This window comes from Pelophylax lessonae (assembly GCF_965119305.1).
Source record: "Pelophylax lessonae genome assembly, chromosome: 10".
In the NCBI taxonomy this organism is placed as follows: domain Eukaryota; kingdom Metazoa; phylum Chordata; class Amphibia; order Anura; family Ranidae; genus Pelophylax; species Pelophylax lessonae.
Window position 1 is genome coordinate 147,138,370 of NC_138777.1, and position 24,269 is coordinate 147,162,638.

Consider the following 24,269-nt stretch of genomic DNA (forward strand, 5'->3'; position numbering starts at 1 on the left):
AAGAGCTGTGAAAATGTGGAATAGACTCCCTCCAGAGGTGGTTCTGGCCAGCTCACTAGATTGCTTTAAAAAAGGCCTGGATTCTTTCCTGGGTGTACATAATATAAATGGGTACTAATATTTATAGGTAAAGTTGATCCGGAGAATATCTGATTGCCTCTCGGGGATCAGGAAGGAATTTTTTTCCCCTGCTGTAGCAAATTGGATCATGCTTTGCTGGGGTTTTTTCACCTTCCTCTGGATCAACTGCAGGTATAGGATTGTGTATATGGGATTGTATGGTTGGGTTTTCATTACTGTTTTTTTTTTTTTGTTTTGTTTTTTTATTGGTTGAGCCTGATGGATTTGTGTCTTTTTCAACTTGACTAACTATGTAATTATATGTAACTATGGCAGACATATCTGAATCCAACTCATGGCCTAGCTATTTGACATCACAGCTCAGCATCCCCTGCATGGATTTAGTTGGGCACAAGTGCAATGTGCACAGGATACCTGGGGAGAGGTTAACAATTGTTGTGTTCCTCTGAAAATAGATTTTATTTAAACAACAGTATTCATTAAAAACATTTATAAAAGGACACAAGGAGATGGAATATCCACTGGTGTGTGAGAACACAACCCTTTTTTTCAATATAACAATATCTAAATGAATACAGATTTTCACACTTCAAGGCCATTTTCCGCTCAGATATGCAACTGCTAAAAAGGATTCACAAACTTAAATATTACACCCTTTCAACAGAATATATTGTGAAACATTATAAATTATGGTACTAAAATCATTTCCCCAGATCTTTACAAATGAAAATAAACAAGTTTATATGAAACAGCAAGCACTATGCCCCTCAGCCCTTGTGTTTTTGAATAATTTGTACCAGTTCAGCTCAAGAAGGTATCAAAGGTTAGAAGGTATCTGATGATAACAACTATATTAGGATCCAACACTCTTACCATTTGGCTTCATAAATGAAACAAGACCATTTTGAACTCCCCCAGGTTTCAATCTCGGGCCTTATCAGCACAGAAGTGCAAAGTGGTTTTGTAATGGTATACATGAAATTTTATGTGAAGAACATTCCAAGATTGTTGTTTCACTCTGGGCCAGTGATTTTAGTATTGTGACTTAAATTGTTTCACCATATTTCTCTTTTGGAGGCGTGTAACTTTTAGTGGTTTGCTGGGAAGCCTTTCTTAGCAGTTGCATATGCGGGTTGAATGTGGTCTTGCAGCGAAGTGGGCTTCTGAGTCATATTTACCCCTTCAACTTGGAATATCCATTCCTTTTCCTCAAAATGATCAGAGTGAGGGTCCTAAAATGAAGACACAGATTATTAATTTGTTTCATTTTTTTACTTAGTTTAAAAAATGTGTACATGTAAACCAGAATGTAGTATTTTTTAAATATCTGTACATTTTTTAAACATTGAATACACAGGAATGTTTGTAATAATGCCTACCTAGGCACTAACATAGCGAGGCAACGTGTAACATGTAAAAAAAATACATAATTTGTAACTACCGTATTTTCGCGACTATAAGGCGCACCGGATTATAAGGCGCAGTATCAGTGAACGGTAAATTTTCAAACTATTTTCATATATAAGGCGCACTTTTTTTTTTTTTTGGAACATTGATCCGCGCGAGGTTTACTGGCAGGTGCTCATCGCGAACCCTCGGATGACAGTTCTGGCGGATACTTTATGCAAGGCATCCACTATCCACTGGCACACAGTGGCATAACTGGCCCAGCGTTGGCTCCCGGTCTTCATGAAGGAGTGCTCTCCTTCCTTCATCCAGTTTCCCCACGTGATTCGCAGTTTCGCCTTGAAGGAATGATTGACACATATGTCCAGTGGTTGCACCCCTTTGGTCAAACCATCCAGTAAACGGTAAGTTTTCAAACTATTTTCATATATAAGGCGCACCGGATTATAAGGCGCACTGTCGGTTTTTGATCAAATTTTAGGATTTTCAGTGCGCCTTATAGTCCAAAAAATACGGTACCTTAAATCAGCTCTTAAAACTCATGTAAATAATTTTACTTATTACCAGCAACAAGATCTGTCTTGTAGAAAATTCTAATGGATAGATAAATGTAAGTAATTGTACCTGTTAAGTCAGAAATGGCATTATTCGTATTTGTTATATGACTTATAACATTCTCCTTGTAAAACTCCACTCAGTGGATTAAGGCTGAGACAAGTTATCATCCACCTGGTAGAGTATAGTCAACAAACAAAGGAAATTCATAAACTGACAATATAAAAATGATTGAATATATTATGTGAGAGTGAAGCCTGCTGTCGGCTGACATAACAGAGCCGCTCCTGGCTCAGTCTCTCAGCAAGCCGCTTAGAGGCTGAGCCAGCCACTCTAACTTCCTCCACAGCCTAGCGCTCTAGTAAGGGGGGAGGGAGGAGGAGGGAGGAGGAGGACTGAGATCAGTGACAATCACCAGCTCTCTGCTCACAGGACACTGAGAACTGAGCGTTTGATTGCTCGGTTCTCACCCTTAGAGCCAGCGGGAAACAGATGAGGCATCATACTGATGCTGCATCCACCTAGGTAAGTATGATTTAAAAAAAAAAAATACCAAACTTCTCTTTTAACCACTTAAGCCCCGGAAGATTTTACCCCCTTCCTGACCAGGGGGTATTTTGCGATTCGGCACTGCGTGACTTTAACGGACAATTGCGCGGTCGTACAACGCTGTACCTAAACAAATTTGGCGTCCTTTTTTTCCCACAAACAGAGCTTTCTTTTGGTGGTATTTGATCACCTGTGCGATTTTTTGATCACGCGCTATAAACAAAAAAAAAGCGTCAATTTTGCAAAAATAGCAATATTTTTCACATTTTTTTATATGAAATTCCCCCCCAAAAAAATGTAAAAATCAAAATTTTTTAACATTTTCGGCCAATTTGTTTTATGCTACCTATGTTTGGTAAAAAAAATCGCAAAAAGCGTATTTTGATTGGTTTGCGCAAAAGTTATCGCGTTTACTAACAAAGGGAAAGATTTTTGTCATTTTTGTTGTTTTTTTTTTTAACGCGTAATGGCGGCGATCTGCGATTTTTTTTGCGGTACTGCGACATTGCGGCGGACAGATCGGACCATTGACTGACATTTTTGACACTTTTGGGGTTACCAGTGACATTTCTACAGTAATCAGTGCTATATATATGCACTGTTACTGTAAAAATACACTGGTAGCGAGGGGGTTAACTTTATTTGGGAGGGAGGGGCTGTGTGTGTCCCTAGGGGCGTGTTTTCTACTGTGATTGGCTGTGGCTTGAGCTGTAAGGACACTGATCAACGGATCTACATAGTAGATCCGTGTGATCAGTGTTTTTACACCGAGGAGAATGACAGGTGGCTTGTTTACACAAGCCGCCTGACTTTCTCCCTCTCCCCCGCCGATCGCAGAGTGGCCGGCGGACATCGGGTCCGCCAGTCACACGCGCGGGGGGGTCCGTGACCACGCGGGAGCGGGAGCGCGCCTCCGGGGGCGCGCGCTCGCTCCCTAGACCCTCACAAGCTAGTGACGTAGCCCTACGTCACTTTGCCTGTGAGGGGCTGACTGCCGACGTAGATCGGCGTTAGGCAGTCGGCAAGTGGTTAAAAATGTACAATTAAATCAGCCCTGTCTTTGATTTCTTTAAACAGATGTGCCATGTGGTAAAAAAAAAAAAATGCCATTTAAGTCAATGTATTAATAAAAAACGGAAAATTTATATCAAATACTTACCGTAATTTTCCTTTCCTGATGGACTCCATGGCAGCCTACGTGTGGGTTAGTCCCGCCTCCTCCTACCTCATAGGACCCCACTCCTATAAATTTCACTCTGCCCTAGAGACCATGTTCGATAAAATAGCCTCCTCCGGCAGATGGGTGGGGACTCCGGCTGCCATGGAGTCCATCAGGAAAGGAAAATTACGGTAAGTATTTGATATAAATTTTCCGTTTTCCTGACAGACTCCATGGCAGCCTACGTGTGGGAAATAACTAGCCAAACACACCAGGGTGGGCAATCTGCTGTTCAAAAGAAATTTAAATTTGCACCATCAACTGATAGCATCCGCAAACCAAAATCAACAGATGATAAAGAAGCTGGCTCGACACAATAATGAGCCATGAAAGTATGAATTGAAGACCATGCATACAACTTCAGGAGCCACATGATGGAACGCTGCCCAAGAAGTCGACATTCCTCTTGTAGAATGCGCTGTCACAGCCTCCGGGGGAGCCAACCCTTTAGCTCTATAGGCCCACTGAATGGACTGGACAATCCAAGATGCGATCGTTCTAGATGAAGCACGCAAGCCTTTATTCTTCCCATAGAACAGGACAAACAGATAATCCATATGGCGGAAATGAGATGTGGCTTCCAGATATAGCTTTAGAATTTGCCCTACATCCAGTGGATGAGTCGCAGAGTCAGAGGATCTGAATTTCCTGATTTTCATGAAAAATAGAGGATACTTTAGGATGAGAATCCAACATAGGAATCAGAACCACCCGATCCGGGACAAACGTCAAAAAGGGTTCTTTGCAACCCAAAGCTCCCAGCTCAGAGACCCTTTTTGCTGAGGTGACTGCCACCAGGAACGCTACTATAAGAGACAATTCTTTGATGGAGAGTTGAACCAGGTTATCTCTTCTGAGGTCTGCAAAGAAATCCAGAACAAGCGAAAGATCCCACTTAGGGAATCTGGGCTTCCTTTGTGGTCTGAGCCTAGAAGCTCCTCTGAAAAATTGCCTCACTAGGGGATGCTTTGCCCAGGATGTTCCTGTGAAAGCCGAGAACGCGAAGAGAGCTGACTGATAAAGGCAGATCCAGGCCAGATTGTAGAAAACTCAAAATATGTTGAGTTTGTTAACTTTGGAGTGCCTTGCACATCCATATTTCCGGAGATATGAGACATGAACTTCTTCCATATCCTTTCGTAGACTCTATTTGTTCCAGCTCTTCTCGCATTCAACAGTGTGGAGATAGCTCCGCTTGGACACCCTAATGCCTCCAGCCTTTCCCTTTCAAAAACCAGGCCATCAGGTGCAGATGGGCCGGGCAAGGGTGTAACACCGTTCCCTGAGACAGGATATCCTGCCTGGAAGGTAGTGGAACTGGCTCGCGAAAGCTCAGCTGTAGCAGCATCGAAAACCAGGGCCTGTTCGGCCAATATGGGGCTATCACAAGAGCCTCCACTTCTTCCGACCTGAGTCTCGTCAGGAATCGAAGGAGGACTGGAACTGGTGGGAAGGCGTAAGCCTTGTGAAACCTCCACTGCTCTGTTAGGGCATCCACCCCGAAAGCTTGTGGCCATTTGGATCTCGTGTAATACTTCTCCAACTTGAAGTTGCACGGGGAAGCGAACAGATCCACTTCCGGAAGGAACCCTAGGGATTTTAGCCACTGAAACACATCGGCATGAAGACTCCACTCGTTGTTGTCCATGGAGACTCGTGATAGAAAATCCGCCTGGATGTTCTGTGATCCTGGTAGATAAACCGCAGTGAGGTTGGATAAGTGTTTCTGAGCCCAGACCATTATTGGCTCGACTTCTTTCAATAGAGAGTGACTGCGAGTTCCCCCTTGACGCTTTATATACGACACTGCCGTCGTATTGTCCAGCCTCAGGAGGACAGATGTTCCTACTGTAAGGTGATGAAATGCTTGGAGAGCTTGAAATGCTGCCCGAAGCTCCAGGATGTTCGAGACTTCCCTGTGTAACCGAGGATTCCATTTGCCCTGGGCTATCTCTGATAGGCAATGAGCGCCCCAACCTGTGTTGTTTGCGTCCGTGGTTATCGTGACCCAGGAGATGGGAAGGATAGAATGGCAATTGAGTAGATTCCTCTTCTGCAACCACCACAGGAGACTGTCCCGCATTACTGGGGAAATCCAAATCAGATGATCCATATTGCCTGGGCACCATTGGCGAAGAAAACCTGCTTGAAAAGGACGCATCCTCCATTGAGCCCATTTCACCATAGGTGTCGTGGCCACCATAGTACCTATTATTTTGAGGCACTGTGAGGCCCGGAGATGGGATGATGACATAGCCAGCTGTACTCTGTCTCTGATAATCGGATTTTCTCTAGAGGCAAGGAGATGGTGCCCTTGACTGTATTGAATTGAGCCCCGAGAAAGATAAGTGCCTGTGTGGGCTCCAGATGGCTCTTTTCCAGGTTTAGCAACCAGCCAAACTCGAGAAGAGTCGCAGTGACTAGATCTCTGTGAACCAGGAGTTGCTCTCGATCTTGCGACAGAAGTAGTAAGTTGACTAAATAATGGTGAAGACGAACTCCCTTGATTCTGATCAGGGCTACCACAGCCAATAAGAGTTTTGAAAATACTCGAGGAGATGTTGTGAGCCCGAATGGGAGACATGTAAACTGAAGATGGTGTTGATCCACAGCAAACTGCAGGTATTTCTGGAACTCTGTTGCTATAGGCACATGGAAATATGCATCCTTCCAAGTCTATTGACACAAGCCAATCTCCTGGCTGAACCGCCTGGCGGATTGTCAATAGTGTCTCCATTTTGAATTTTTCCTTTTTTATAAAGGAATTTAGATGTGTGAGGTCTATGACCGGTCTCCAGGAGCCATTCTTCTTCATTACTAAGAAGAGTGGAGAATAGAGGCCTTGAAACCTCTCTTTGGCTGGTACTGGAACTACTGCGCCTTGAAGCAGCAGCGCATCTATGTATGCTGAAAGGATTTGCCTTTTTTCTTCCGACCGTGGAAGAGCTGTGGGAACGAACTTGAGGATAGGTGGACTGCAGAACGACCAAGAGTGGCCTGTGGAGATTGTCCTGATGACCCAAAAATCTCTTAACGAGGCTGCCCAGACGTGTTGAAACCGGAGAAGGCGAGCACCGACCTGAACCGTCTGGACAGGCCCAACATCAAAAGGACTTAGCCGCTTCCCGGCTACTAGAAGAGGCTCCTTTGGAAGCCTTTTGGTTTGAAGATGGATTTTTCCTTCATGTTTTCCGGAATTCACGACCAGGTCTGTAACTTCGAGCATCCTTTGCTCTATCCGAAGATTGTCTGCACTGTGTCCTTCTCTGACCCAGCAGGCGACGATCCTGCGGGAGGAACCCCGACTTACCGCCCGTGGCCCGCGAAATAGCGCTCTCCAGCTTGTTCCTGAACAAGGAAGACCCTTCGAATGGAATATGGCACCAAGCCTGCTTGGAGGAAGGATCAGCCAGCCAAGGGCGCAGCCATAGAGCCCGTTTAGCTGTCACTGAAGAGAGCATGACCCGGGCCACCAGACGAATAATATCTAGGGAAGCCTCCCCCAGAAAAGAAGCCGCCAGTCTGAGCTCATTCACTGAAGAAGCTCTGGCTACTTCTTCTGATACAGGCCTTAGATCCGAATCCACCTCTAGTGTCCAGGCCTCCATGGCCTTGGATAAAGCTGCAATGGCTAGGGCTGGTTTACAAGCCATTCCAGCAGACACATAAATCTTCATAAGGTCAGTGTAGATTTTTCTTTCCAGCCCATCTTTAAAAGACACTGTGTCTTCAAGTGGAAGAGTGACGTGCCTCGCTAATCTCATGAGGGCAGCGTCCACTAGGGGCGCTGACTCCAGGTGCTTCACATCCTCACTCTTGAATGGGTACATCCTGGAAACTTTGGATACCAGAGAATTTTTCCTCTCTGCACATGCCCACTCATCCGAGATGATTTCGCCAAGCTCACCTAAAAAGGGAAAATTATGGCGCTCTTTCTTTAGGTGTTTGAAGTACCTTCTTTGTTTAGATGGAGACTCTACTGGCTCCTCCCACTTTAGGGCTCCCTTAACTGCCTTAACCAGGGTAGCAACAAAGGCAAAATCAAAGCCTGTGCCAGGAGTATCCGATTCGTCCTCACTATCCGAGGAGTTGAAGCCGGAAATGCTCTGCTGAGAAGGGCCGGGAGTACTGAGACTATCCCTAACAGGGATGTCTGCCATACCAGCCGAGGGGCTACAGGTGCGGTCAACCTCCAGGTTTTGTAGGGATTCTTGGACCACCCGTCTAACCAGGGATTCCACCTGCTGGTTATCATTCCCCCTTTCTCTAGAGGCATGGGCAAAACATGCATCACATAGTGATTTGCCATCAGAAACACGTGCTCCACAACCCCAGCAAGATCTTCTATCAGGGTGTCTTTGTGCTGATGCAAGCGTGGAGCCTTCCTTGTGATGTTTGGTAGAAGACTTGTGGCGACTAGTGCCAGATGTGTGATGACGTTGTGACCTAGTAAGGTCCTTATCTTCGCGTGCTTTAGTTGGTTTATCAGACCTAGAAGGGCTAAGAGAAAAGGGAAAAACTACCCCTACTGCCCTAAATCCGAACCGTACAGGGATAGGTAAAAATAATACCATTCTTACCTGTAGAGTAAGGGTTGGCCACTGGGGGGCGATGAAGTATCCATACTGCTCTTAACAGGAAGACTGTAACAAACACAGGAATAAGGAAGTGCTGCATACACCACAGACTGCACACAGACATCCAGCAGGATTAAGTTTACCACTAGCAGAGAACGATCAAACACAGGGAAGCCGCCGCATATGCCCGCAGTACAATCCCAATGTGACCCACTGTGACAGCAGTTTAAATCTGCAACCAGATGATGACGTCACCGCCCCCCCCCCCCCGTGACAGACAGCATCCGTGCGCATGTGTGAGCACGAACAGCCACTCCACTGCGCCGGCACCGCCCCCAGACACCCAGCGGTGACCTGGAAGCTGCGCTGGGACACAGGAAGAGCCGGGGCCGCAAGATGAAACACACCTGCGTTCCAAAACACCGCAAGACAAAATACATATACAAAAAATGGCTGCCATACCTTACCAAGCTTGCTCCAAACCACGGTCTGACCTGGGACACGAAAATCTCCAGCGCATCGATTCGTGGTGTATTAATGGGCCTCCCGCTAGTAGCTATGACGATTGGCCGTATTCAGCTTGCCCGCCAGTGGCCAGGCTTTATGCTTCTCCAATGCATGGGATTGCACACCCGTGTCCTACCCCGCTAGTAGCTAGGGCGTACTGGACTCTTCAGGAATTCAGCCTGGAATCAATTGTGTAAATCACCAGGAAATAGACCGAAAATCTTCATGAGGTAAGACTTGATATCCATCCAACAGGAGGAGGACAAAAAAGGAACATGGTCTCTAGGGCAGAGTGAAATTTATGGGAGTGGGGTCCTATGAGGTAGGAGGAGGCAGGACTAACCCACACGTAGGCTGCCATGGAGTTTGTCAGGAAATATGTTTTAACCTAAAAATACAGTGGTAAATTTTGTGTATCTAGAATGTCCCATCAATTCATTTTTTTTTTTATATATATATTTAGTATTTAGGATGTTGGTACACCCTGATGTGAATCAAACTGTGGATTATTTACTGTTCAATATAAAATAATGTTATCTGTCTACTGCAAACAGGAAAATACAACCAGCCAGCCATAGATGGATCAAAATTCAGCTGGTTAAGCAGGAACGGGTCAAATTTTGATCCATCAATTGGCAGGCTGGTTGTACTGAAATCGATCTATCTATCGACTGTCTGATTTTTCTTCTGTGATTACTGCTTCCGGCTATAGCCGGTGGTTGAAGGAAAGCAAATTTCAAAATGTAGCATCTCTGAGCCAGGTTCTCAGTCCAGGATGCATGATGCTGACCCTAGATCATGGGTGCTCAACCCACAGGCCCTTCAGCTGTTGTGAAATGTAAGCCTCCCCACAGTGGCAGAACTCCAGGGCCCAGTCGCAAGTGCGACTCCTGCGACCCTGGTAGTTTCGCCACTGCATAAAGGATGGACATGGTCAGCAACAATACTCAGATAGGCTGTGGTGTTTAGATGCTCAATTGGTACCAAGGGGCCCAAAGTGTGCCAATAAAATATTTCCCCCACACCATTAAACCACCACCACCAGCTTGAACCATTGATAAAAGGCAGGATAAATCTATGCTTTCATGTTGTTTACGTCAAATTCTGGCCCTTTCATCTGAATGTCGCAGCTGAAATCGAGACTCATCAGACTAGGCAATGTTTTTTCAATCTTCTATTGTCCAATTTTGGTGAGCCTGTGTGAACTGTAGCCTCAGTATCCTGTTCTTAGCAAACAGGAGTGGCATCTGGTGTGGTCTTATGCAGCTGTAGTCCATCTGCTTCAAGGTTCTCTGCGTTATGTCAGAGATGGTATTCTACATAACTTAGTTGTAAAGAGTAGTTATTTGAGTAACTGTTGCCTTTCTATAACCTTGAACCAGTCTGCCTATTCTCCTCTGACATCAACAAGGCATTTTTATCCACACCACTGCCGCTCATTGGATATTTTTTCTTTTTCAGACAATTCTCTGTAAGCCCTAGAGATGGTTGTGCATGGAAATCCCAGCAGATCAGCAGTTTTTGAAATACTCAGACCAGCCCATCTGGCACCAACAACCATGCTATGTTCAAAGTCACTTAAATTCCCTTTCTTCCCCATTCTGATGCTCGGTTTTAACAGCAAGCCGTCTTCATTATGTTTAGATGCTTAAATGCATTAAACTGCTGCTATGTTATTGGCTGATTAGTAATTTCTGTTACCAAGCAACTGAGCAGGTGTACTTAATAAAGTGGCCGATAACTGGTGTTAAGTCCACATTAATTAATCTGCAAATGAACCCAGAAACACTGCTCTTAACCACTTGCCGACCAGTCACGTTGACTGTACTGCGGCAAAGTGGCTCGATTCCGTCCAGCGACGTAGACCTACGCTGGACTCCTCCCCCTGTAGGCGGCGCTCGCGCGCCGCCGGAGGCGCGCTCCCGCTTTTTTCAGTCACAGCGGGAGTCGGGCCAGGGGAGGAGCAGCGGCGATCGCTGCTGCTCTTCCCCGATCATCGGGGAATCGAGTTTGGAGATCCGCCCGCTTGTGTAAACAGAGCGGGCGGATCTCCTAAGTGACAAACAGTGACAGATTGCAGGGTTCAGCATAGCTGAACATGCGATCTGTCCCTGTGTCACTCAGTCACCTCCCCCCACACACGTTAATAAGCACCAGGCATACATTAACCCCTCCCTCTCCAATAAAATTAACCCCTTCCCTGCCAGTGTCATTTTTATGATGTCGCAGTCCTGCAAAAAAAATCGCAGATCGCCGCCATTACTCGTTAAAAAAAAAAAAAACACCAAAAATGACAGAAATCTTTCCCTTAGTTAGTAAACGTAATAACTTACTTACAATAATCAAAATACGCTTATTGTGATTTTTTTTACCAAACATACAGTAGGTAGCAGAAAACAAATTGGCCAAAAATTTAAAAAAAAAATTATTTTTACATTTTTTTGGGGGGGAATTTCATATAAAAAAATGTTAAAAATATTGTTATTTTTTCAAAATAAACGCTCTTTTTTTGTTTATAGCGCAAAAAGTAAAAATTGCACAGGTGATCAAATACCACCAAAAGAAAGCTCTGTTTGTGGGAAAAAAGGACGTAAATTTAGTTTGCGTACAGCGTCGCACAACCGTGCAGTTGTCAGTTAAAGTCGCACAGCGCCGAATCGCAAAAAGTGGCCTGGACGTAAGACAGCAAAATCCTCCGGTGGTAAAGTGGTTAATGTATTTTGCTCTTACTCACTCTGTAAAGAGTTGCTGTGATATCCACATTTTCAGGCACGGCCCAAACAACAGATCCACGGAAGGGGTCTTTTATCCCAGGTTGCCAGCTATGAGCCTGTGGAAAACATTGATTAAATATATAAATAAATAAAAAAAACAATACTACAACGACAAACTACAAAAAACACAAACATTATTTGTCTGTGTAGATGCCTCTCTTTCAGCCCATTCAAATTTTTGCAATATAGAACATGTACAGAACTGTGCAAAAGTTTTAGACAGGTGAGAAAAAATGCCGTAAACTAAGAAAGCCTCCAAACGAAAAGTGTTAATAGTTTATTTTTTAGCAAAATTAGTAAAAAAAAAAAGGAAATTAATAGAAGGGAAATTCAAATCAAATCAATATTTGATATGACTACCCTGTGTCTTCAAAACAGCATCAATTCTTCTAGGTATACTTGCACACAGGTTATTCCAAATACCTTGGAGAACTAACCACATATCTTCTGTGGATGTAGGTTGCCTCAAATCCTTTTGTATCTTCATGTAATCCCAGACAGACGTGATGATGTTGAAATCGGGACTCTTTAGTCTTCTTTACGCTGAAGATATAACAGGGGGGGAGTACCGCTCCCCCCCTGTTATAAATTTCTGAATTGCGTAGGTTACCAATAACAGTACCTGCAGCTTTAAAGGAATTTAGGATTCATATAGAGTGACAGCGCGAGAATTTCACCAACCCAATATATTTTACGCTGAAGATAGTTCTTAATTATATTGGTTGTATGATTAGGGTCTTTGTCTCCAGGAAGAGACAGAAGGATTTGAGGCAGCCTACATCAACAGACTTGGCTTTGACTTTATTTTTTTACTCATGTTGTTAATTGATAAAAATAAACTATTAACACTTCTTTTTTTAAAAGCTTTCTTAATTTGCAACATTTTTCTCACACTTGCCTAAAACCTTTGCACAGTACTGTATTAAAAAGTGCTTTTTACTCAGCATCTAAGGCACTGGTACAATGGTGAGATGTTGCAGTGCCATTGACTGCGAAATTACACCCCAATTCCTGCACTCACTGGCAATGCACCTGAAGCATGCATCGAAAACATTTAACATTAATATCTCTAAGAATTTACCATTTTTTATACTTAGCACCTATGGCATGCAGGTGGGTAGACATCACTGATGTTGAGGTCTATTTCTTCAACAGTATTTTTGATATTTTCAATTAAACAGTATTTATTAATTTTAATAAATGTCCACACACATGACAATTAGTGTTGCATGTTTAGGGATAATAGACTATCTCAGACTTTTAGCTAGGCAAACATCTCCATGACAAACTAGGTCAGCTGAGGTAAATGACCCAATCTATACAACAGGTAATCTACAGGGCAGCCTTTCTCAACCTTTCAACACAGAGGAAACCTTGAAATAACTTTCCGGTCTCAGGGAACCTCTGCTAAAAATGACCTGAAATACAGCTCCAGATACATTAATGTCATAGCCACTTTTCTCATAAGAGTATGCATTGATGCTTTTTTGTTCATGCACATAAAATTCCTAACAGCAGGGGCGTTGTCTGGCACGTGGTGAAAATAGAAGCACACTGAAAGAGCTCCTCGGCTTCCGCGGCTCTCAGCCTATCTTCCCTGCCTCCCAAACACCGCAAAATGGGCAAGGTGAATTGGCATACTCCTGTCACCTGACAGCACCATTTTCTTGGGTTTTGGTGCTGATGGAGCATTTATACGTCAGAATTCAGGCATCCTGGCATTGTTTTTCAGAGATTTCAATTTTCAAGGCAGCTTCCCACTTTTCTTTAAACCTGTCCTGTGTCAGAAAGTGTGATTATTGAAGCCAAGACTATGACATGGAGGTCGCCCTTTTGCAATCTCTACCTCTACAGTCATTCTACTGTTGTGAGTGGTCTAATGCAAGCATGTTTCTGTTGTTGGGGAGGTTTGCATCCGGACCCTTGTGACCAGCCATTTCCTATACCAGATTTAAGCTTGTTTTGACCCCCAGACTGAAAAGCTGGGAGTCCATTACCTTTGGTAAGTGGGGATACAGGAAAGGTGGGTGCAACATCATGGAGTGAGTTTGGAGCACATCTGCACTCATAAGAAGATTGGAGCACAAGAGCACTTTATCATATGGAGATGTAATTTGCATATTGCATATTAACGTTTGATTGGACGTTTTTGGACTTTAATTTGATTTCACATTTATTTTGGTATAATTGCAAGTGCTGTATTTATTTGGCTTAATGCAGCCAAATTTTTGATCAGTTAAACATTGGCTCAGTTAAAGAAACTGATAAAGATTGGCTTTACAAAGTCAATGCTCTGTATGACATGGAGGAATCCATTGTTATTGCTGCAGATAACACAGATTGCTTCCACAAAATCTGGGCAGCATGGTACATATTTAGGTTCTCCTCAGACTATGAACAACTTTGTTCCCGTTGATATGACTAACTTATGACTGTATGTAGTTTTATGTGTCACACCTCAGTTATCAAGAACTTGATTTTCTTGGCTTCATTGCCTTGGATACTGGTTATAATGCCTTACTTACTGGTTTAATTGCCTTATTTACTGCTAATTTGTGTACATCTGAAAATTGTTTTGTCGTGAACATATTTTTCGAACTATATCTTTTTTGTACTTACCAATGATGCTCTTTCTTTATTTTCTACTTGTTGATATCACTCATCGTTAACTCTACATTATATACATTGGTCGACGTATCTTACTGTACCTTGCTCTATAGAGAGCTTCTCTCTTGAGATGTTGTATATGATGTTGTATAGTTTATTACTTTAATACACATGATTGTAACAAAAATTCCTAAAAGAAGTGAGAGAGACCCAAAATGTAAGTGTAAATCTAATTTTGCTTGGAGTCATAAGTCCCTAAATACTGTGAGGATCCTTTAGCTTCAAATAACTTAATTTGCTTTAGTAAATCAGGCCTAAAGAGTCTAATGAACTTATCCAGGTGGCTTTTGTTTATTGCCTTTGCTTCAGTGTGGTGCTGAGGGTAGAAGAAACCATTAGTAATTCCAGGATGTTACAGTTTCTGGACTGGCATAGATGGGGATAGCAGAGGTGGACAAATATTGCAGTGAGCAATGGAGAGCAGTTCGTTTTTATCGTTCCACAAAAACTAGTTACTTGGTGAAAGGTATATCATTATACTATTTTAGTTTATATAGGAAAATAAAGATTATCACCTTGCTCAAAAATATAAATCCCCAGCATACATTTGTTTAATCTTATTTGCTAAGTTAATAATAACATGTCAAAAGGCTTGAACAAATTATATTATTGTTCTTGGTGATTCTACCCTAACTGAATTTGCCAAGGGTTTGGCAAATCTTGTGCAAAATTTAGTGAACCTGAACCTAAAGGTGAATCCCACTGAGGTCTCTGGAAACCAAATCTAAGTGTTAAATTCTGACCATTTTTCTGGCTAATAGGCATGCTCGTGTCCAAGGAAAGGCATGGGAAACTGGATAAGGGTCATTTTATAGAGTTTTGAGGGTAACATTGAAAATACACAAGTCCTTTAAATAACATGCTTTGAGGTACATAGTGTTACAGAACAGGACGATCTTCACAGACAATAGAATTCACAGCGTACACTGGCAGTGCATATTTGGCTGTGAAATTGATTTTTTCTTTTACAAATAGCTTGGCATACATTCAGTAGCAGCACCCCAATCTCAGTCATTTAACTTTGAAAAAAAAAAAAAAGTTCTTTGGCTGGCAGAAAGAAATTGGCGAGTTCCCAATTATGGCCTTCCCTGTTTAAGGGCTTTTTTTAAAGTGCTTTCTTTGATTGGTCAGAATATGAAAATATTTTATTGTGCACAAAATCTGTAAGAGTCGTCTCCTTACTATGTTGATTTTAAAAATTTACCTCAATCTTGATTTATTTATTTTAACCAGTGAAAGTATCAAGACACCACAGCAACAATGCAAGTATCTTGGAATTCAACAACCCAAGTACTTATCACATAAACAATATCGATACAAACACTTTTTAAACATTGCTACAAAGATTTTTCTCCCTTTGATTGTTTGTCCTTCCATCCATTCATTGCTGTCTCTCCAGCAATCGCTCCCTTTATACAGTCTTTTTCCTATTTATCCATCTCCTCTCCCCTGCTTTCATTTGTGCATTCCTCAATCCTTACATCAATCTACCTCTCCATCTCTCACTTCCCCTACTCCCAATACCAGCCTTTAAAATAATGCTGTAATAATGCATAGTTATAAAAAATAACATAATGTATTACTAGTGGTAGTAACGCACTAGTAGTAAAGCACCAAAGGGAGCAAAATAAAGTATGTTATAAACTTTAAACTGAGCCTTTAGAGAGAGGAGCTATGCAAGTTGCAGAAAATGATAGCTGAACAAGAGACAACGTGTTTGTGGATTTAGTGTATTTTAGTGTAATTAAGTATATTTGATTCCCCAAAAAAGAACAGATGAAAAGGCTGGAAAACAATAGGCAGATGTTTCACATGAAATGCCATGCTGACAGACATTTGCCCATCCCTGATCACATTAAAGTGTCAATAGTTCTTTGAAATGTCATACTACAGCCCACAAAATGGGAAATTCTGTAAATGTTCTGTTTATATTTCATTTCAGTAATGCACAAAGACAGATAAACTGCATTTTTAAATCAACAATTCCTGCTTAAAGATTTGTTCAGGTGTACAGGCATACAAAAATGAAGAGGGAGAGTTGTTCCTCTAAAATATTAGATTTTTTTTATACATGCACCTTTGCTTTAAAATGTAGTATGTAAATTTTTATTTCCCTTGCTTACTCTGTGTATAATTAATTCCCTATAGGTTACCAGATTAGGATAATGTCAGTTCAATCTGTCTCACTTTCAAAGCCTAAGAAGTACTACATACTGTTCATGTAAAAACCCTTAAATAACCATTTCTTTACTCTGGTGGAACAAAGTATAGTAGAATTGGGAGCAGGGAAGCTATAATTTATGTGGGGGGGGGGGGGATGAATGAATAAATGATGTATGCATGTGATGTTTCTTTTTAGTAATATATTTCTTTAAAAATAAATAATAAAAGAAGTAGTCACCTAAAAACAGTGTTGCACATTACTTTTGGGACAATCTGCTGTACTTGAAGCAGAAAACTGAATTTTTGTAAAATCTTACCTGTAAAATTCCTTTCTCTGAGTCCTCCGACAGTCGCCGCCACCTCTAAGTCATCACTATTGGGTATTGACTTCCGCTCCGCAGGAGTAGCTAGGCATAAGACTAAGTCAAAAGAACAAAGATATTTGCATATACACACCCATGGGGGCTGTCCCACTGGTCAATACCCCCCTGCAGTGACACTCCCAACTCAGTTTGGTAGCATAGCAGTAAGTATACAAGAAAAAACACCAAAAGAGGGGCGGGGCGGCGACTGTCGGAGGACTCAGAGAAAGGAATTTTACAGGTAAGATTTTACAAAAATTCAGTTTTCTCTTACGTCCTCCGACAGTCGCCGCCACCTCTAAGTCATCACTATTGGGATGTCCCAAAGCAGTGTAGACTTGAGAGGTGGGAGATGCAACCGTAGAAAAGGCAACGCAGTACCCACATCAGAGAAAGGAACCTTACACGCACAGTAAGAGAAACTTCTGGGCAACAGAAAAGGCTCAACAGGAGCAACAGCCCAGGAAAGCAAATAACCCAGAGGATAAACAACCCCAACAGTCAGGGACCCACCACAAAACAAGGGTCCCTCATGACACTGCCGCACTGAGAACTTTGCGGCCAAAGGAGGCATCAGCTGATGGCAGAACATCTACCTTATAGAATTTGGAAAAGGTGTGCACTGACGACCAAGTCGCAGCCTTGCACACCTGGGCCACTGAGGCACGATGCCAGTAGGCCCAGGACGCACTCAAAGATCTGGTAGAGTGCGCATTAACAGGGAAGGGTGGAACCCGTTCCTTCAAAGCATAGGCCTGATCAATGGTCTGTCTGATCCATTTGGCAATGGACGCTGCAGACGCAGCCATGCCCTTCCGAGGTCCCTCAGGAAGGACAAAGAGGGAATCCGTCTTCCGAAAGGAGTCAGTCGACGACAGGTAAACCCTGATCGCCCTGACAACATCCAAGGAATGCAATGCAATCTCCTTGGGATGCTTAGGCTTCGTACAAAGCGAAGGCAAGACAATGTCCTCATTAAGGTGGAACTCAGATACCACCTTAGGAAGAAAAGACGGGTGTGGTCGCAAGACCACCTTATCCTTGTGAATTACCAAGTAAGGAGAGCGGCAGGACAACGCCGCCAGCTCCGATACTCTGCGAGCCGAAGTGATCGCCACTAAAAAGGCAACCTTCTTAGACAGCAGAGGCAGCGATATCTCCCGGATGTTCTCAAAGGGAGAACGCTGTAACACGGACAGAACCAAGTTCAAGTCCCATGGAGGTAAAGGCTCCCTCCTGGGAGGAGCCAAATGTCGTGGCCAGTGCCAGGCGCTGGTCCACACCCGACTGGAGGAAAGCCAACACTCTCGACACCGAGTACGAGCGAGGGGAGAACCCCCTGGACTCACACCAGGCGAAATAAGCTTTCCAGGTACGGTAATAAATTTTACCAGAGGAGGTTTTCCTAGCCTTGATCAGGGTAGGAATGACCTCAGGGGAGAGACCTCTGTCTCTCAGGACCTGGGTCTCAACATCTAGGCCATTAAAGCCAGCGACTGTAAAGCAGGATGGAAGATCGGTCCTTGAGACAGTAGATCTTTCCGCATTGGCAGCCGCCAAGGAAGCGCCACTGCCAGGTGAACAATGTCAGGGTACCAGGACCGGCGTGGCCAGTCCGGCGCCACCAGAATCACCAGGTGCGGTTCCGAGGCTAACCTGCGAAGGAACCTGGACAACAACTGAATCGGAGGAAAGGCATTTATCAGACGATACTGATGCCAGGGGGCCACCAATGCATCCGAGGCGTCTGCCAGAGGATCGCACGTTCTTGCCACAAACCTTTCCACCTTGTGGTTTAGCCGAGACACGAACAGATCCACGTCCGGGGATCCCCACTTCGCACAAAGCATTTGGAAGACCTCCGGGTGTAGGGACCATTCCCCCTGGTCCAGGGTCTGGCGGCTCAGATAGTCGGCCTGCCAATTCTCCACACCCAGAATGTGGACTGCTGAGATTGCCGGGACATGAGTCTCGGCCCAAGACAGAATGTTGGTCACCTCCCGGGCCGCCCGGGCACTCCTGGTGCCCCCTTGGTGGTTGATGTAAGCCACCGCGGTAGCATTGTCCGTCTGTACCCGAACCGGACGGCCCCGAAGTCGATCCGATAACTGTAAGAGACGGAGTTTGATCACTCTCAATTCCAATATGTTGATCGGAAGGGAGGACTCCTCCCCCGACCAAGTGCCCTGGGGAGACAGGGTGCCCAGGATTCCACCCCAGCCCAACAGGCTGGCATCCGTGGTAATCACCGTCCACAGCAACGGACGGAATGATTTTCCTTCTGACACCGCCGTGGACTGAAGCCACCACAGAAGATCCATTCTGGTCCGGCGACTCATGAGACACTCAGATCCAAGGACTGAGGTAGTCTGTCCCACCTGGCCAGGATCTCCGCTTGGAGAGACCGTGTGTGAAACTGGGCAAAGGGTATCGCCTCGAAGGCCGATACCGTCAACCCTAGGGACCGCATGCAGGCCCTGAGTGACAAGGATGGCTTGTCCCTGAGGGACCTGATCTAGTGCTGTAAGGTCCGGAGCTTGTCCTCCGGCAAGAACACCTTTGCTTGAGCAGAGTCCAGAACCATTCCCAGATAGGGAAGACGAACCGAAGGAGACAAGGTCGACTTCTGTACGTTGATGGTCCATCCGAACTCCTGGAGCGTCTGTACCGTGGTGGACAGATCGCGCAGTAGGTCCTGGCGGACACTCGATCTTAAGAGGAGATCGTTCAGATATCCCAAGACCGCAATGCCCTGAGCCCTCAGCAGGCCCAGAACAGGCGCCAACACTTTGGTAAAGACCCTTGGAGCCGAAGCGAGACCGAAAGGTAACACCACAAACTGATAGTGGTCCTCCGCTATAGCGAACCGAAGGTACCTCTGGTGACCCTCGAAAATGGGGATGTGTAGGTACGCATCCTTCAGGTCTATAGAGGCCAGGAATTCCCCTGGACTCAGGGAGGCCACCACCGAGCGGAGAGATTCCATACGGAACTTTCGAACGCGCACAAATCGGTTCAGAGGTTTCAGGTCCAGAATAGGATGCACCTTGCCCTCCTTTCTGGGCACAGTGAACACATTGGAATAAAACCCCCGAAACCTGTCCCGATGAGGAACCGGGACAATCACCCCCTGGGCAAGGAGGTCCTGCACCGCTTGATGCAGGTCCTGCAGTCGCCCTGGGGTCAAACAAAGATTTGAGGGAAAAAATCTGTCCGCCGGCCGTGAAAAAAATTCGATCTTGTACCCTGATCGAATGATTTCCTGAACCCACCTGTCCGGAATTCGGAGCAGCCAAGGTTGGAGGAAACCTCGCAAACATCCCCCCACCCCTGAGACGGGTGAGGGCGCCCCTTCAGGCAGAGGCGGATTGACCCGCCGCACCGGCACTGCCGGACTTCTGTTTGCCTGTCCAGGGCTTCTTCTGGCTACCTTGGCCCTTGAAGGGCTTGCCCTTGGTTTGATTCCGAAAGGCACGAAAGGACCCCTGATTGGGTCGAGAGGCGGAACCCCGCTTGCCACGAAAGGACTTGTGCTTCGGGTTCTGGGACAGCATGCTGCTCTTGCCCCCCCCCGTGACGCCTTTTACCAAGGTATCCAACGCTTCGCCAAATAGGCGAGAACCAGCATAGGGAAAATCAGCAACTGTTTTCTGTGACGTCTGGTCAGCCGACCAGCTCTTCAGCCAGATCAGTCGACAGTTAAGCACCGCGACACTAGATAGGCGTGCTACCAAAGGGGCCTCATTTAAGGCCGCATGGCACAAATACATGACTCCTTGGTGAATTTGATCCACCACATCCAGCCTGGCAGTTGGGACAGAATCAGACACGAGGTTGCTCCTAAGCACCTTAGTCCAATCAGCCACCGCCTGAGCCACCAGAACGGATGCTAAAACAGGTTTGAGCAAGGAACCCGCCACCGTGTAGGAATGGCGGGCCAGAGACTCCAACCTCCTGTCTGTGGGATCCCGAAAAACCGGGGTCTCCTCAGTAGGAATCAAGGTAGCCTTGTTCAATACTGCCACAGTGTGATCCACCTGTGGAGGCACACACCATAGCGATTCCGTAGCCGGTGCAAAGGGATAAAGTAACTTAAACCGACTAGGTACCAAGAATGGACATTTTAAAGTGCGCCACAGTTCATTAACAGTGTAATGAAACTCAGCGGGGCAAGGAAAAACCTGCGCCGACTTGCGGGACCTGTGTGTCCCAAATGAGGACACAATGCCCGGAGGACTGGGCTCATCCTCCAAATGTAGAGTTTCTTTTACAGAAACAATCAACTCATAAATGGTCGCGCGTTCTTCAGGCGACCCCGGGGGAGAAACATCAACCCCCTCCACCTCCCCCTCGGACCCCAGCGGGTCTAAGGATGAGCAAGACCCTGAAAAGGGCACGCCAGCCGCAGCAGCCATATCACCATCTGAATCAGAGGAGAGAGATAATCTGGGCCTCTTCCTAGCAGCACGTTCAGCCATCAGCACCTCCATTTTGGACACTAAGGACGCCACTACAGCGGCCAAATCAGGCATAACAGGGGCCACAGCGGGACTGGGGTCCCCCACCAGGGCCAGAGGGAATTTGCTGTCCTGAGATTTCATTGCCCAAGGTGAAAATAACAGAGCAATAAAAAGGTACTGTCCCTTTAAAACCGCTGCGGAGTGCGCAGCCCACCGCTATATGTACAGTGACCAAAGACCCCCAATAGGAGAAGAAAACTGAGCCAGAAATGACAAAACAGAAGGTTATGGAAGAGACAGTCTGCAGAGCCCCACAGAGTGTTACCACCTAGATAGCTGCTTCAGAGGAAAAGGAAGTGAGGTCATGAGAGGCTGAACTACAAGCTGCAAATGACCCAGGGAAAATGGCTGCCCATAGATGTGAATGGGAGACTTCGGGAAAATGGGCGCCGACATGTGCATGGAACGATCGTTCTGCCACACGCAAGATGGCGCCGGATGGCGCCAAAACAGCATGTTAAACAGCCCACAATGAAGCCAACATGCTTGCCCAAAGTAAAGGTGGCAGGCCGCGTGGTTTTTCCCCGCTGCGGCTGCCACACACACAACGTCTGCACCCCCAAACACACACCAAAGTGACACAGGGGAAGGGGCCCCCAAACATACACACCGCACCGCATGTATAGAGAAGATCCCCACAGGGATCGCATAGGGAGCCCCACACCGGCAGACATGGGGGACACACAGCAACACAGGACTGCCACCCCAGACAGAGGCCCCACACAGAAGTACTTACCTGTACCAGATGGCGTGGGGTGCCTCTAAGAACGGAAAGCCTCTGTCCTCATCTGACAGGGAATGCCGTTTTGCCAAGGACATTACACTGCATATCGCAGATGTGTCCAGTGAGGTAGCCACCTCACAGCTGCATCCCTGCTGCGAGCAGGGATGGGTCGTTCATAATGCCAGGACGAGCCATGGCTGAACGCTCGATAGCGGGCTGGGGGTCCCTCTGACCCTCTGCCCTGGAGAACCAGGGCGGTCAGTCCGATACCCAGCTCCGCAGGAATCCATCTTCATCAAGAGTCGACTAAAAACTAAAGCTGACAAAATAAACAGCTAGTATAATAAGAAAAAACTGACATTTTCAAAAGAAAATCAAATAAAAAAGATTAGAAAGGCTGAGACTGTAGCCCCAGCACAGGGAAAGCCTAACTACTCCTGACGCTAGGCAGAAACAAACTGAGTTGGGAGTGTCACTGCAGGGGGGTATTGACCAGTGGGACAGCCCCCATGGGTGTGTATATGCAAATGTATTTGTTCTTTTGACTAAGTCTGATGCCTAACTACTCCTGCAGAGCGGAAGTCAATACCCAATAGTGATGACTTAGAGGTGGCGGCGACTGTCGGAGGACGTAAGAGAAATAGTGTTTTAACTGCACATTTAGGCTCGGTTCACACTAGGTCGCTCCGACTTAGGGGGCGACCTGTGAAGTCGCGTGCAGCGCGACTTGCACGGACCTTATAAAATGAATGTCTATGCAAGTCGCCTCCAGGTCGCCCCGAAGTAGTACAGGACCCTTTTTCTAAGTCGGAGCGACTTGTGTCGCTCCTATTAGAACGGCTCCTGTACTACACAATGGGAGCGTGATGGACCGCGGCTTGTCAGGCTCAATGTCGGATCAATGTGAATGCAGTCTTAGAGTTGTCTTTGTTTTTTTTTTCCATTTCAAATGAACTGTAACTTCAAGCATTTGAAAAAATGGGGACCTGGTATTGTTGGGAACACAAACAGGAAATGAGAAGAAATGTAGGCTTATAAATAGACCTAATTGTGTGGAAAAACAATACTTTATGAATACAGAGAAGCAGAATTATGAATAGCAAGGTGTTTAGTTGTAGAAGTTGTAGTGTGTATTGGCATAAATATGGTGCATAAAGATCCAAACAGCCCGAGGGCTCAGAGACTCCTTCACACACTAGCATCGCTGTGGTCCATGAGTGAACATGAATCAATAAATAATCTCAATAAATAAATGAATGAAGGGAAAGTCCAGACATGCAGTCCCAAAAGGAAGTTTGCTGGAGTAGGTGTATCCTTGCAGAGAGCCCAAAAAGACCTTCACCACACCGCTGTGTGCACCCTTACGTGGGAACACTTACCAGATCAAATCTGCATATGTGCCAAACATATCAGCCAGTGGGATCGCCTTACTCTCCTTCAACCTCCGTATTAAATTTCAAAGGGACCGCCGCCATATAGCAGATGGAAACATCTCACCAGCATATGGACCGTTTGCATGGAGAATAATAATAAAGCAACATAGCGTAATCCAGAACAAAATATGTACGCCTTTATTCCCAAACAATAACCCTTCAACAGTTGCACTTACAAATGACAAGAAATCGTAAAAGCATGACAGTATGTGAGCCGACAGTCCTACCGCTATCGCCCGTCCTGTGCGCCCGCAGCCCGGTACCTGGCTACGAGCCTCGAGGGATCAGCGTGTGACTAGGGCTTCTTGCGTGATTACGTGACCACGCTCTAACACGTTTCGTCAGCAAGTGACTTCTACCGAGGGCGTGTATTGGCATGTTGCATGAAAGAACACATGGATGAGGCATGGTTGCATGGCTTTTTGTAGAGCAGAGCAAAGATAAATAGTAAATACTGTAGATGTGGGGACATGTAATTAATGATTAATAAAACATACCATTCTAAAGGGAAATACAGACATGCTCAGTAGCATCCTAAAAAAGCTAATGATGGGGGGTGTACAAGATGGGGCTGGAAACAGATGTCTAATTCAGGAGCTCTGCCGGTCGCTGCTTGTTATCCCTATTTTTTGTGATGCAGGATTCCTCTATTTGGGCTGCCACGTTCCCTCCTGCTTGGTGGTAAGGCATGGTGCTGACGAACAATGTGCCCCTAGCCCAAAGCAGGCCCC

At 45.4% G+C, this 24,269-nt stretch overlaps 1 protein-coding gene across 1 annotated transcript in view; it reads right to left on the reverse strand.

Annotated features, from left to right (window-relative positions):
- EHBP1L1 (EH domain binding protein 1 like 1) overlaps window positions 1-24,269 on the reverse strand; it is a 539,613-nt gene that overhangs the window by 288,212 nt on the left and 227,132 nt on the right. The window contains 2 exon segments of the mRNA XM_082271174.1: window positions 1,260-1,313; window positions 11,630-11,725. Of these exon segments, the coding sequence (XP_082127300.1) occupies window positions 1,260-1,313; window positions 11,630-11,725 (150 nt within the window).